This window comes from Ammospiza caudacuta, chromosome 6 (assembly GCF_027887145.1).
Source record: "Ammospiza caudacuta isolate bAmmCau1 chromosome 6, bAmmCau1.pri, whole genome shotgun sequence".
NCBI lineage: Eukaryota > Metazoa > Chordata > Aves > Passeriformes > Passerellidae > Ammospiza > Ammospiza caudacuta.
The window spans coordinates 45,999,464-46,014,898 of NC_080598.1; the positions used below are offsets into that span (position 1 = coordinate 45,999,464).

General features: G+C 38.7%; 1 protein-coding gene across 2 annotated transcripts in view; it reads right to left on the minus strand.

Annotated features, from left to right (window-relative positions):
* Positions 1-1,260: 1,260 nt before the first annotated feature.
* SEL1L (SEL1L adaptor subunit of SYVN1 ubiquitin ligase) overlaps positions 1,261-15,435 on the minus strand; it is a 32,843-nt gene continuing 18,668 nt past the window's right edge. Inside the window, exons 13-21 of one of the 2 annotated variants that reach the window (XM_058806478.1) lie at positions 13,214-13,291; positions 12,011-12,073; positions 11,149-11,236; positions 10,751-10,899; positions 10,018-10,183; positions 8,552-8,626; positions 6,794-6,966; positions 6,413-6,541; positions 1,261-5,191 (exon numbers count right to left, since the gene is read on the minus strand). In XM_058806478.1, coding sequence (XP_058662461.1) covers positions 4,988-5,191; positions 6,413-6,541; positions 6,794-6,966; positions 8,552-8,626; positions 10,018-10,183; positions 10,751-10,899; positions 11,149-11,236; positions 12,011-12,073; positions 13,214-13,291 — 1,125 coding nt within the window. In that variant the 3' untranslated portion in view covers positions 1,261-4,987. Of the gene's footprint in view, positions 5,192-6,412; positions 6,542-6,793; positions 6,967-8,551; positions 8,627-10,017; positions 10,184-10,750; positions 10,900-11,148; positions 11,237-11,977; positions 12,074-13,213; positions 13,292-15,435 lie in introns of those variants that run through there. The other variant, XR_009274829.1, reaches the window with a different exon arrangement.

Consider the following 15,435-nt stretch of genomic DNA (forward strand, 5'->3'; position numbering starts at 1 on the left):
AGAAAAAATTGATTACAGTTGTCTGAAGATTTTTGACAGTAAGTAGGCTAGAGTGACTTTTTTCCTCAATTATTCTTTATAAAAAAAGGGAATCAAAGTCATTATTCCAATAATATCATGATAGTTTAGAGAAGAGGAAGAACATTTTGTCATGATATCAAATAACACATTCTAATCAAACAGGTCTTGTAGGTTTAGAAATGATACTCTCTAGTAATATTTCAATTTGTTTTAGTCTCAAGACTAAAACATAGAAAATACAGCAATATAAAAACCAAACCCAAATCACATATACTAGTTTTCAATGAACATTATTCTGGAGCTTTTAAAGACAAACAAGCTACAGAAATCCCTAACACTCCCCCAATACCACACCGTATATTTACCTGGTACTCAGTTCCCTCCACATAACACAGCTTCACATTGACTACAGGCTACAAATAAAATCAAGTAACTACTTGACCCCACCTCAGCCGATTATGTCAGCACTCACATCTCAAATAGTGGACTTTTTTGGAAGGTGAGGGATGACCTCACTAAGCTTGAGCTTTGTTAGTTGAACTCAAGCTAGTTTTAATACCTGCAGTTCTGCTTTTACCTGCAACAAGTGCCATTGGCAGGAGCAGAAAACATGGAAATCCTCCAAATACTTCAGAAAACTATGTGATTTGGGCTGATGCTCAGGATCACTTACCTATTGATACCTTTCCTAGGTGTTACTGCTACCCCACTGTCCTTATTTTCCTTCTCCCCAATGAAAAAGCACACTGGAAAGCCCATCAACTTAATGAATTTAACAAGGGAGGACAGGACTTGGTCTCAACAGGTGGATCCTGAAGGGATGATTGGGTCAAAACCAGCCTGCAAAACAAACAAATCTGTCAGCTTGGAGTAGTCCCTCCCCCAGAATCCATTCCAACTGACTGAATTATCCCTGTATCAGTGTTGAAAATGCAGCAGTAATTCTGAAGTTACTGGTCACTACTCTTGAATCACACAGCAGTTCACATGGCTGTGCCTACCAGCCAAGGTACAAATACTGCATACACTGTCTCACACATACACACACATAGAGGACAAGTTTATAGCACAACTGGAGACATTCCCCCTCTCCCTGTGCCCTTCCTAAGGAATGGAAGGGAAAGTATGAGAATCCTTATAGGAAGGGATGCATTGAGCAGTGGCACATACCAGTGCACATGACTTGCAATTCACATCTTCTGTCATCATAACCACTGTGAACACTGAGGGTGACCACACAGGTGGTATCTTTATTTCACAAGATTAAAGATACAGTACAAAATGAATCTGTACATCTTTCTATTAACAGAATTTGTTTACACAATTATATTACATTTGACCAGCCTTTATACTGATTTTAAATACAAAATAAATTTACAAAACTCCTACAAGACCCTTTTAAAGAACTGTAGCTGATAAAAACAAAGGGTTCCCCCCAAATAGTCCCTATTTGCCATATGCATTTGCAGTAGTTCAAATCAAACTAAATCTTTTCAGTTTAATATTCTCTGAAACAAAAAAATAGAATTTCAGTTCACTGTTGCCTATCTAAAAGGAAAGCAACTTACAAAGGTGAGTCTAATCCCCTTTTATAGGCCAAAACTAGCATATAATAGGTGGAAATTAGATAATGCATAGTCTTAAAGAGTCCTTTCACAAGCTGTATCCTAATGTTTTCCCCCCAAATTAAAACTTTTTTTTTTAGTAAGAGTAGCTGACTTACGGAAGATAACTAAAAAGTGAGTAAAACTATCTTGCAAGAGTCTCATGAGGACGTTTGTATCAAAGGCCTTACTTTCTATTACACTGTCCCATTATGGACAATATAAAGCAAGAAAATTATTTCAACAGATAGCTCTGGGACAAGTTTCACCAGTGATGAACTAAAATCCTGTTTTCTCAACAGTTCAGTGTTTCTTTTAACTAGCAAGAACAGCTAATGTCTTTGATTAATAATTTGAGATGCAGAATAATGCGTTTCTTCATATTTTCCCACAGTCTTCCTACATATAAAAATCCCACCAATAACACTTACTGCTCTGTAGTTCCATTTTCTGTGCAAGGAAAGAAGAGCATGTGTCTATGAAGGTCAAATAGGCAGGCTCTGGCCTATGTTACTACACACAAAGAATACAACTTTTCATTCAAACCATGCTGAACACACAGAGAAAGGTTTCTCTTAAATCAAGTTTCCCTTCTAAAATACTCCTGCATCTAAGATAACCTGTGTGCTACCAAAAGGGAAAAGTACTTCACTTCAGTAAACTGAGCAACTCAGCTTCTTTAAGAAAAAGATGCTTGATTAACTGAGTACACAACAAGGAACATATTGCTAGTAAGAGTTAAATATACTTTCCTCAAAATGCAAGTTTCAGAACAGAGTAGTAAGGGATTGTCACAAAAACTTAAGTCATGGTGTAGATAACTGATTTAGAAAACTTATTCATATCTTTAATCCCTGAGTTAACTTGCCATTATTTATGGTAAGTACCTTTTTCTTCTACCACCACATTCAAATGAATGTCATCTGAAAAGTTAGTGGTAGTAATTTGGTGGAAGGGAAAAAAGCAGGAGAAAGACTTCCTTATTGCTCCTTCAAAAAAGCATTTTTTAAAAATGAAGTAACTTGCTCATCTTCAATTGTTTTCTTCTGCTGATTTCTTGGATGTAAAAATGCATCAGATTCACTGAAAGTCATCTACAAGACTCACATAGCAGCAGTGATGAGAGATTCTCATGCAAGTAAAAGAGAGCTTTTAGAATTTAGTTCTAATAGATCAACAACCAAAACATTTTAATAAAGCAGTAACAAAATTGTTAAATTGCCTAACAGACCAATACCAATGAATGAATGGTATTTAACCGAAAAATGTTTTCCATATAATCTTTAATTTACTCATGCCAAGCTAAAACGAGTTATTAAGTGAGAGTGGCAAAATATGTCAGAGGGAGTGTTCAGAAGTCACAGATATCTTAGAAATGCAGCTGGGGAATGCTGTACATATAAGACACTACATGTAAGTTCAATACTGTTTCATCTGCTAATGATGATTGAGACTGAACAAGGCATTCCTCTACCACATGCTGCAACCCTCCACACTGCAATGAAAAAGATTTGTCTTCATATGACCAGCATAAGCATTGTGAAGTACTGACAAGTTCTACCTATAATACTAGTACCTTTAATACTAGTCATCCATGACATTTCCATTTACAAATGAATGGATTGTTTATCTTCCATCCCAAGCTAGAGGCCTCTTGTGCAATGATCTCCTTGCACATGTACTAAGTATGAAACCATACCAAACTCTCAATTCTAAATAAAGTGTATTGATATGTTGTTGCCAATACACTGGAAAAACATTTGCATGAAAAGAAGCCCTTAACCCCTTAAACACAACAGCTTCTGTCAGAAAGCAGCTAAAGCCTCCTCATTTGTATTCATTCAGCTTTATGATAGCATATTCAGAGGGTTTAATGCTAGTACAGAAACCAATATTTCACTACCATTGGAAAATAAGAACAGACACTTATGCATTTCATGCTCCTAGACTATTCTGCCACTGCTTCCCATACCCAGCCCCAGAAATTATAGTTCAATGAAAATTGTCACAAAGTGAAGTAACCTCTTGCAGTCTTAAATCATCAGTCCACAGGTCACAGTCTTTACACCCATTAAAAGGCCTTTACACTGTCCTGGTGGCATCAAAAAGCCACTAGTCTTCTTTCTCTTTGGATTTTCTTGTTACAAAGGGCCCTTGAGATGGCCCAGCCAGAGACATGACTTGTGACTTTCCTCTATGCCAGGTACAAGAGAGGCTGGACACAGCCAGAGCACCCCCGTGGCTCTGGAGTAGCATCACAGGCATAAGCCCATGCCCTTTTGTAGAGAGCATGCATTTTTGTGGCTCTTTTTTGTAGATGCATTAAGCAGATGCATGCATGAGGTACACACATTTCTTTCTTGCAGTGCAAATCACTAACAGGTTTGTTGAAAATCAAGCACAGAACTTCCAACTCCAAAAGCAAGTCAGCTAACTCACTGAGATTTCTAGCTCTCTCCTTTCTTCAGTGTGTGCAGTAATACTGGTGATTTTTGCTATCTAGACTCAGCCTCTTAGTCAAGACAAATTTAAATTTAGGAACTCTACCAATATGTTTTCATGTCATGAAGGACTGCAAAGTACACAGGGTCCTGAAAAGCTTTAGGAGTATGTAAGATCTGGGTGCTGTGTGGACAGTTTTCAACTGACAAACTTTACAGACCCCATCTGTCCCACTCCACCTTATGGGCTACATACTGACTGCTGAGAACTGTCTAAGGGGAATGGAGAAAAACACCCAAACCAAAAAAGCACAAATGGAGAGTAGCATGTTTGCTGGCTTAGTTTTACAGGGTTTATCCATAATCTATGCTGAACCATCCAAGACAGCCTAAAGGACCAAAGTGTTAAGAAATACTAAAAAAATGAAATAAGGACTATAGAAATACTTGGGATGTAGATCAGAATTTAAGTTCCCAACAGCCCTGGTCTTTTCAGAATTTGAATATAGGTCAGCTTCTTGGACTTAAATTTGCCATAAATTTATAATTATTACTTTTATAAAGGGCAACTGCTTTCAAGCAGGTAAAAACCTTCCACTGCTAGCCTTCTGTCTCTCTGGGAGATGAAAAAGACTGAATAAAGAGGAACTAGATACAGCAGGCAACATTTTTGTAGTAGCACTCTTGTGTTTCCATGAAAAAAGCCATAGTGTTATTCCATTGGCACTGAAATAACATTCAAATCAGTTTCAAAATAATTTTCTTATCCCTGAAAAAAGGCATCATTCTAAGCAGCTTTCAAACTTTTTTCAAACTTCTTTGTGCCTCTTTTGGGGGAGGGACTGTTGATCCAAAGTCCTAATTCACAATGAAAATTGTTCCTTTTGGAAAAATCCAGTTCTTTGACTGAGGCTCTTGTTGCTATTGTGGTGGTTGGTGCTCTGGGGGCGGTTCCTGTTGAGGCACAGCTGGCCGCAGTCCTGCTGCTCTGGGAACTGCCTGGTGCTGCCTTTGTCTGTAAGCTATAATTGTTCCCAGGAGCAAGGCGATGATGGTCATCAGGTAGAGGTCCCACTCAGGCCCCAGCAGCTGGTCCATATCAATGTGTGAGAATACCTCTCTTATCTAAGAAAGAAAAAGTCCACATCATGTCAAAGAACACAAATGGGAAATTACTTTGATTTTAAATTTGACTTGTAACACTTTTCATGTACAAGTATCAGTTTTAAAACTTAGCGGCTCTTTTCCTCTCTGAAAAAATAGTATCACATCAGCAACATTCTTATTTTCCAGGAACTAAAACACCATTGAGACTAAGAGCCATCCTATATAGAATGAGGTACTCTACTTTCTATTTTAGAGATGAAAGTTTCACTATGGAGTTTTGTGGCTTTCCCATGAATGACAGAGCATTAAGCCTCAGGACACTTGTGGGGTACAATGCTGAGATTTGTGCAGGTAATGGACAGGGACTTTTGATTGAAGAGCCTTTTTGTAAGATCCCATTTGCATAAGGATTAGCTAACACACACTTCAATGCTTCACCACTGTATCTGACCATACTACACAGTCACTGCCAATTTAAAACTGCAGCAGCAGACTTTTAACTAGGAAAATCTGCGCTCTGCATACCAGCTTCTGTGAGTGCTACGTGGGTATTTGCCCAAGTGATTTAAGTATTTTGACTGTCCTCAGCCTCAATACTATTATAATTTGTCAAACTGCTGAATTGTCTGAAACTGCACTTGCTCTAAGTAGTAATAACTTCCATACCATTTTCATTTATTAAAATCCAAAAAGGCAGTAAGATGTCACAACACTGAGAAATATTGGAAAGACTTCACTTTAATTCCAGACAGGTTTTTTTTAAGGTCCACCACTCAGGAAAAACAATACAAAATACCTAAACTATCTAATACAAATACATTTTTCCCCCACAGAGATCAAACACAAGTATAATGGGGCTGTTACAGCTGAATATAAAATAGCATGAGAATCAGGGATAATTTTTTTTCCCCTAAGCAGGTATGTCAGTTAAATCTGCTTCATTTTGATAGCAGATGGTCATGGATAAGAACAGTTAAACAGTTTTGAGAAATTCTCTTCAAGGAAAGAACAGTGCAGAAGAGCACTGCCTGTGCACATTTCAGATTCACAGAGTTGCACAAATAGGAAATAGGAACGAAAGCTTCACTGACTTTCTTAATATGCAACAGTAGAAAACAAATCTATCCTAAGTTTGCAGAAGGTTCAAGCAATACTTCTACTTAAGTAAAATTACAAATTAAGTTACTTTTAAAAATGGAAAACACATTTGCTCTTCTCTTTTAACTCTGCATTACTTACATTGATTTCTCGTATGTACTGCAAGGAATAAATCACTCCAAGCTTGCAAAGTGCTAGGAAGACTGGAACCTGAGCATCTGGGCTTGCTTCAGCTGCCATGTCATAAAATCGCTTTGCGAGATGAATATCCTAAAGTTAAGAAAATTCAAAGCACAGTTTTGAAGAACTTGAATAATTAACCATAGTTCGTTTTTTTTCCCCTAAGATATGTTTACCTTTGGTGTCTATGCATCATTACTTCACATAGTTAAGTCAATATACTTGTCCATCGCCTATTGGTGAATGTATTGGGAGACATGCTCATTCCACTAGTTGTGGACTTAACTGAGTATCAGCAAATGTACTCTAACAAAGCAGACTCTCAGTGTACAGCTCACTCACCTGCTTGATGCCCAGCCCCTTTTCATGCATGTAGCCCAGATTAAACATTGCTTGAGCACTGTGCTGCTGTTCTGATGCCAGTCGATAGTGAATAAATGCAGTTTCGTAGTCAACATCAGTACCAAACCCATAAAAATGGTAATCTCCAAGTTTAATTCTTGCAACAGTATATCCTATAAATCAAACATCAAAAAAAAAAAAGATAAAATAACTAGGCAAATAAACCTTTTGGCTTCCCATGAAGATGCAGTAGGAGCATTAGTATTACTTTTGACAGTGTGTACAAACTGTTTATCTTTCACCACCCCCTCACATACACAGCTTTTATTTTAACAATGTGGTTAAGCTAACCAAAACACAGCATATTTCTATCTGCAGGTAAGACCTCTTCCTAGTAATCCTACCAACATTTTTATTGATATATAGTGGTATCAGCTGAAAATCTGCAACATGTTCATGATCAGTCCCTTACTACAGAAAAGCTTTTCATTTGCTATATGGCCTTTAAAGGATTCAACTTTTTTTTTTAAGCAGCAACACTGGAAATTTAAAAATAGTGTCTCATCATTCATGCCATCATCTCAATTTCTTAATTTTAAACTAAAAGCCCTGACAGTCTTAATTTTCATGGTAGTCTTGCTCTAAAGTTAAAAACTAGTAGACAGACATTAGTGTAGATGCATCCCTTTAGAAGTTAGATATCTCAAGATATTTCATCATTAAGTTCACATTGGTTATTTTAGGGTAGGTAAACAAGTACCAGAGTTTAAATTTGTGTTGTTTGGTCATCAAGGATGCCTTCTTCATCAGTGCTTACTTTGAATAGGAAATTGCATTTCTTAATAAATGATGAAAAGTAACAAATCACTCTGAAGGATTTTCGATTTATTTTTCCAAGCATATACACTTTTAGAAAAGTCAGTGCAAACATTGCTAATGTTGTTTAACCCTGCTCTATAATTCCTTATGGAACAACAAAAGAAACACAAAGTACATTTGTATTTTAGTCCTTTTAGTCTTTATAATCACAGAAAGGCTCAGAGGACATTGTAATGACACTATAGCTAAAAATAGACCAAAGAACACCAACTATCCTATCTGGGATACAACTTCTCTTAACAGGAGGAAGTAAACTTTCCCTCATTACATATTTCATAGCAAAACAGATGAAATCAGACATTATTGGCTCTACTAAACATTAAGGAAACCTTCCTGTCTGATCATTTGGGAGGCACTGTGGCCATCACACTCGCACCAATACAGACTGACACTGCAGGGACTGAAGCTCCTTCCCCCTTCGCAGTGCTTGGCTGCAAGGGCTGATGGGTGCTTGACTCCCCATCTGTGCCACTCTCACAGTCAGACAAGCTTTCCTTCATGGTTTGACCCTGGGGTTCCAAGAGCAGAGTCTCAGATGCCTGAATCTTTTAAACAATTTAATAATGGCACAGTAGCACAAAAAACAGCTTGAGCTTGTATTTCCGAGGAGGAACTCCAACCAAAAGAATCTCTGGGCTTTTATACCCTCACAGTCTGTTCATACTTAAATCTGGGGCCCTTGGCTCCTGCTGTGTCTTGTCACCTGCCTGGGCCACAGGTCCCCGGGCCCCTTGCTATGAAAAAGGTTGGCAGAGTATGGCTCCTTGCCTTGGGCTCCACTCACCCAGAGCTCAACCTGCAGCTCACACTGCAGCTGCAAACGTACACTGAATGTACTCCTCAACATAAAGAGACTGGAATTGTGAGGTACAGACATACCTTGAGAAGCTGCTCTATTCCAGTGAAGCAAAGCTCGAGGATAGGTTTCATTTTCTCCTACTATGCTAGCTTCTTCTAAAGAAGAAAATAATCCAGTTAAAAAGAACCATGGCCTATGCATACACGACCACAAAAAACGCCCTGCTTATCTTCAGTTGCTGAAATATGTTAAAAACTTGAAGCAATCCATATTATAGAACAAACAAGATTCAATTCATCTGAAACTTATAAAAATCCATTTCATTTATACAACCTTTCCATTTATCTGCCCACATAAGAGCTAGGAACAAACTATAGAATTTCATACTGAACTATGGCTTACTAAGCATCTTTCCCATCCCAGCTGTAGGAGATTCTGATGCATACTTGAGAAATGACAGAAAATGCAAGTTTTAAGAGCACATAATTTGAACTTTGAAAAATACATGGTTGAAGTATAACCTGCTGTAGTTTTGGCCATCTGAAACCCAGGACTAGTCAGGTAAAACAAAGGCTTAAACTCCTTAACCAGCCAGACTGCAGTCCCTTACATGGCAGTGCTTCAGCTACTTCAGAAGTTGTCATGTCACACTTTGAAGGTTCATGAACTATCAGACAATTCAAAGGATTTATAACTTGAATTTCAAGTGTAACTATGGTTTCAGCTGTACTGTCCCACAGCTGACAGATTTTGTATAAAACATATCAAGTAATTTTAAATCAATCTCCAAGTAAAGACAATCAGAGTTTTAACTCAGGGAAAAAAGCTGTTTCTTTGCACTTCCATCTTATCTAAAGATGATTCACTCAGACACCTTTAAAAAAACATGAACTTGAATGAAGAAATGAAGATGTTAGATCAGCCCATCAGCCACCAATAGGTGATTTCAACACTAAGATATAAAGCTGGCAAGGAGACCCAGATTTGGTTAAGAGAAAGTTTAAAATACTGGGTTTTGCAGTTTGTAGAAAGATTTACCATTGTACTTCCACTGTCTACCAATGACTTGAAACTCTAATAAATCCAAGTTCAAGACACATGGGACAAGTTTTTTTTCAAATCTAAGAGAATCAGCTGCCCAGTTCCTCACCCCTGCTTCACGAGTAACATCAGTAAAGTCACACAAAGAAGAAAGTGCTGAGAAAATGCATTACAAGAGAAAGAACAATGGACACAGACTTCTAGGCATAGTACAGGTCAAAAGTAAACCTGATACAATCCCTGCTTTTACAATCGTGCTTCGGAAATCCAGAGAATTTTTAGCACTGTGCAATATTCTAAAGACTCTCTGCTTACGCCATTTTAAAATCCCCAAGTCAGAAATTAAATGTATTTTAACTTTTAGTCTACGAAGTCATCCTTAGAAGTGAAAATGAAAACTGATTGCTTTCCAGTGTGAAGAGGAGGAAAAAGGACAAGAGCTCCATTAAAGTTCTAACATGCCACCTCCAGAAAAATCCTTTTTAGTATATATTCAGATTCTTACTCTGATCAAGTATGAAAGCAGCATTGCTTTGTGCAACTTCATAGCCTTGTTCTGCCAGAAGAAGATACTGAACCACAGCAGAGTTTGAATCACCATCTTTATAGCTGTTGTAGGCAGTCATCAGTCTTTCAGACCAACGCCCTCGTTCACAGACATTCTTAAACAACTGCAGAGGAAAAAGGAAGGGGGAGGATACTGGTTGTCAGGAGCTTCAAAAATTTAGGTTTTGCAAGAAGTAACACTTTAACATTCTGATGCCTGTTCAAAATATTTCTATTTCACATGAAAACATGACAAGCAAACTCCACTGCTCAAGACAGTGAGCAGACACAAGTTGCTAAGCAGATAGATGCTTAGCAACTTGTAAGATTCTTAGTAAGTAAAGATAGCAACTCGTAAAATTCAGATGCTTACTCAGAATTATTTAGTATCTTAGTTTAAGTGTAACTAAACTAAGTATAAAAGAAGACTTTGGTACTTATAAGTTACTGTTGCTTTGCATTGCATTCTTTTGATTTTCTTTGAAGTTAGTAACGGAATACAAACCTGACATAACAAAAAGGCCAAAGATTTCTCTCATGAAATACAAACAAGTTTGCTAATATATCACTTTCCTTTCTGACAGCCTTGACTCTGCAGTCACTGAAATGGAAACATCCTATACAGGCTGATGTGGTTACAGCCAATCTCTTGCCAGTCAGTGTTATTGATGTTGATGAACAGCTGACCTTACCTCAACAGCAGTATGACAGGACCGCATCACTCCAGTGCCAGTAGCATGCATCTGAGCCAGATTATAAAAAGCCAGAATGTGGCCACCCTGGGAGGCCAAGTTAAAATACTTCAAAGCTTGTTTATAGTCCTTCTTGACTCCAATGCCATCTAAAAGAAAGATTAAATCACTGCTATTCATTCCTCTTGAAAAGCAGCATTATATGAAACAGCTATTACTCTTCAAAATTACTCTAGAAAAGCTTTGGGAAAAAGTCAGCAAAAACCAGAATGAAATACAAGTTCAATGTAGCAAGCCCATTCTACATGCAGAGTATGCACACACTTCTAATGCCACCTAGTGAGCAGTGATTGAAAGGGCAGGTGCTCAGACCTGCAAATGGTTTTGATGCCACTTACTGTAATACATGGAACCCAGTTGAAGCTGTCCATCAACCCATCCCTGCTCTGCAGCCTTCTGGAAATACTTCAGTGCTAGCTCATAGTTCTGCAGGAAGATTTGGTCCAGTCATTAGAGCCTTACACCAAAGTTTAAGAGAGATAATATGCATGTGCATATGTGAAAGGACATATCTGTTTTACAGAAAAAAATCACAGCAAGATTTTCCAATGAAAATATTCCCCTGTTCAAAATCTGGAAGCAAAAAATGAAATAGACTACAATGATATTTAGCCTGTTGTAACTCTGCAGCTACCTCAAAGCTGGCATCCACACACAGCATTGCTATGAACAGTAAAGCTTAACAGAATAGAAGCTCTGTTCTGGTTCTGGAACACTTATTTCCTCAACTTTGGGCCACTTCAAATTTTGACTATCTGTCTGCATAGCTAAATATAAAATGTTTGACAAGAAACCTTCCTGTGGGAAAAGCAATAAAGCAAATTAACTAATTAAAAGTTTCTGTGTTCCTCCACTCCCACAAGAGTCACAAAATGGGAACAGTTAGGATTTGTTTTATTTCACAAGAAAATTAGAGACAAGCTCAAATCTCCTGTTAAAATGCACAATTCTATTCATTTCTAATAGCTTAAGCAACATTTTCAAGCTTCTGAGAGCAAAGTCAGGATGTTTCTTTAATGGCTGCTAATTCCATAGTGCATTTTTTTACATTAGAGATTTTCTCAAGGAATTTTCAGCGTAACAGAAATCTTCACAATTAAGCTTTCCACAGTACTTCCCTCCAGAAAAAAAAAAAAATCTGTTGACAACAAAAAGTCACACAATCACCTATGAATAGAAAGACGACTGTCAAAAGCTTACCACTGGAACACCTCTTCCATAGAGGTAAGCCATTCCTAATCCACTCTGTCCAACTGGATTACCCTGAAAACACAGAAAAAGACTTCTGAAAAGAAAGGCAAAACCTACATCTATGTTTTTCAAATCTGGTATGTCTTGAACATCATAAAAACATACAGTACTCAACAGAATTTAATTTTTTGCTCCTAGTAATACTTATTTAGGGAGGAAATAGCATTTACAGTAACTTTTATTCAGTAACTACACAGCTGATGAACAGGGAAAAGCTTTCAATATTATTTATGGAAGTTTACTGTGCACTTTTACAGTGTCATACAAGATGACCCATAACCTTAGAAAGATGGACATTAATAGTTTACTTATCTTTAGTTTTTCCAACTTCAAAATGTTTTGGGTGCTACAGAAGTTCCCAAAACAACTCCAGGAACTCTAAGAACCCATGTTAAGGGTGAAATGGTGGCTGTCCTGTGGGCTACATTGCTAACCACTGCCCATGCAAAAGCAGGCACTATGGCACTACTTCAGTGCCAGGACTGGCAAGGGGACCCATCAGAAAGTTTCAGTCAATGCAGGGTGAGCATATTGAGAGATCCTCACTTTAGCACAGAGTTGTGGAACAGCATTCAGAGTGTGGAATATAAGAACCATGAAGGCAGTTATCCTCCAACAGTTTCTTCAGAACTTAATCTATTGTGTTTCACATGCTGAACACCTTTCCTGGAATGCTTTAATTGTACAAACACTACCGTAAGGGATATATCAAAGACAGATACAAGGGATTAACATGATCAAAAAACATCATCCCAAAGAGGAAAGAGTCCAATGAGATGAGAGGTATAAAACTATTATATATTCACTTAACAGAAGCACTGTAAATTCCTGTGACAAGACAACTTCAAATTAACAAACACTAGCACTTCACAGAATTGCAGACTATTTAGGTGGACAGTATTTCATAATTATGAAATAGAGTCAGACTCTATTCATGAGAGCTAGACTCCTTATACTGAACAGAGCTTTATGAAGCACCATGGCCAGAGTTGTTTTTGACATCTTAGGCAAGCAAGACTATGGGCTAATTCATCTGGGACAGAAGCTCGGAATAGGTGTCTGCACATGGAAGAGCACATGAAGCATCTTCAGCATTTCAGAGCTTATCAACTTAGTGCACATGTTGTAGTTTCACCTTACAGGTAATCATACCATATCAGCAGCTTTCTTGAAATACTGAAGGGCTGTTTCATTGCTCTGAGGTACAACATCACTTCCTTCTGAATACATCTGAAAGAGAAAGCCATTATTGAAGAACAGCCAAAGTAGTCAGTTTAGCATGAAGACCATGAAGCATCCTCACATTACATATTGAGAGGGAGTTACTGTACTTAAATTATTCTATCACACTACTGAATAATCATTAAAACTTGTCCAGAAGCAGAAAATACATCTCTACATCTCTCTGCTGTAAAACTCGGTTTAACTTGCGGATGGAAATTAACTGCCCATAAAATTAAGTTTTTTCAGGACAATAGCCTTCATTTTTAATTTCTCCTAATGTGCAGTGAAAAACACACAATCAAGCAAAAATCTTGAGACCAGTGGAAATCAAACTGTATTGGCAGTCAAAATACTTTGCAAAAACAAAGCAAAAATTGGTTACTAAACACAGTTAACTTCAACAATAACTAGTGATAGAACAACCAATAGAGAAAGCAGGAACTGCAATCTCTTCTGTCAGGTGCCTTGTACAGCATATTATGCTATTTTTTTAGGCTTTAAGGATATTAATTTTGAATCCTCTACTACAATGACAGCCTGAAAAAGATGACCTAGAGCTGGTGCTTACTGTAGCCTAACCTTAGAAAGTACTCAAATGGAGTAATAAGGATTTAGCTCCTCACAGGCTGAAGGTAGTCTCCAACCCAGATCTCAGACAAGTGACCCAAATACCCTTCAAAGCAGTAGTGCACTATAATCACTGCCAGCAGTCTGCAAATTGTGTTTTAAATTAAAAATCATAGAACAGACTGGGTTAAAGATCATCTAGATCCAACTACCATGCCATCGGCAGGGATGCTAGCCACTAGACTACGTTGCTGAGGGCCCAAACCACTCTGACCTTGAACACTTCGAGGGATGGGACACCCACAACTTCTCTGGGCAACCCATGCCACTGCCTCACCACCCTCTGAATAAAGAGCTTTGGCTCTGAATGTTAACTCAGCCTAAATCTCTCCTCATTTAGTTTAAAACTATTCCCCCTTGTCCTGTAACTACCTGTTGTGCAAAATGTTGCTCTCCCTCTTTTTTGTAAGACCCCTTTAGGTACTGGAAGGTTGCAGTGAGGTCTCCCTGGAGCCTTCTCTTCTCCAGGCTGAATACCCCCAGCTGTCTCAGCCTGTCTGCACTGGAAAGTGCTCCATCCCTCTAATCATCTTGATCCTCTGTACTCACTCCAACAGGTCCATGTCTTTCCTGTGCTGAGGATCACATACCTGGACCAAGTACTCCAGGTGGGGTCTCACAAGGGCAGAGTAGAGGGGGAGAATTGCCTCCCTCAGCCTGTTGCCCACTCCTCTTTTGATGCAGGCCAGGATGATGTTTGCCTTTTGGGCTGCAAGTGCACACTGCTGGGTCATGTCCAGCTTTTCGCCCATGAGATCCCCCAAGTCCTTCTTCATAAGGCTGCTCTCAGTAAGTTCATCTCCCAGTCTGCACCAGTATTTGTACAGGTGCAGCCCTCCTATTTGCACTTATTGAGCCTCACAAGGTTCTCATGGACCCACATCTCAGGTTTGTCCAGGTCCCTTTGTGTGGCCTCCCATCCTTCTGTTGTGTCACTGCACTGCTCAGCTTGGTGGCATCTGCAAACTTGCTGAGGCTGTTCTTGATCTCACTGTGTGTGGCACTGGTGAAGATATTAGAGAGCACTGGTCCCAGGACAGAGCCCTGAGGGACCCCACTTGTCACTGGCCTCCACCTGGACGTAGAGCCAATAATCACAACTCTCTGGCTGTATCCATCCAGCCAATTCCTTATTTCCCAGATATTCCACCCTTCCAATACATGTCTCTCCAATTTGAAGACCAGGATGTTGTACAGGACGATGCCAAAGGCCTTACAGAAATCTAGATAGCTGGTATCAGACATTCTTCCCTTGCTGACCATTGTTTTCACTCCATCACAGAAGGCAACCAGACTGGTCAGGTAAGATCTGCCCTTAGACAAAAAAACCCTTAAATCTGATATAACTGAAACAAAGGCCCACCCTGCAGGGAAATTCAAGCTTTACTGCAAAGTACGTACAGCCCTATTGTCATTTCTGACTCAGATGCCTCAATTCTCTACACAGAATGAAACTGGAAGAATTTCCTTCCCAACTTAGCATTTCCTGATGGGCTAAGTTTTCCCCTACACATTGTGTGGAA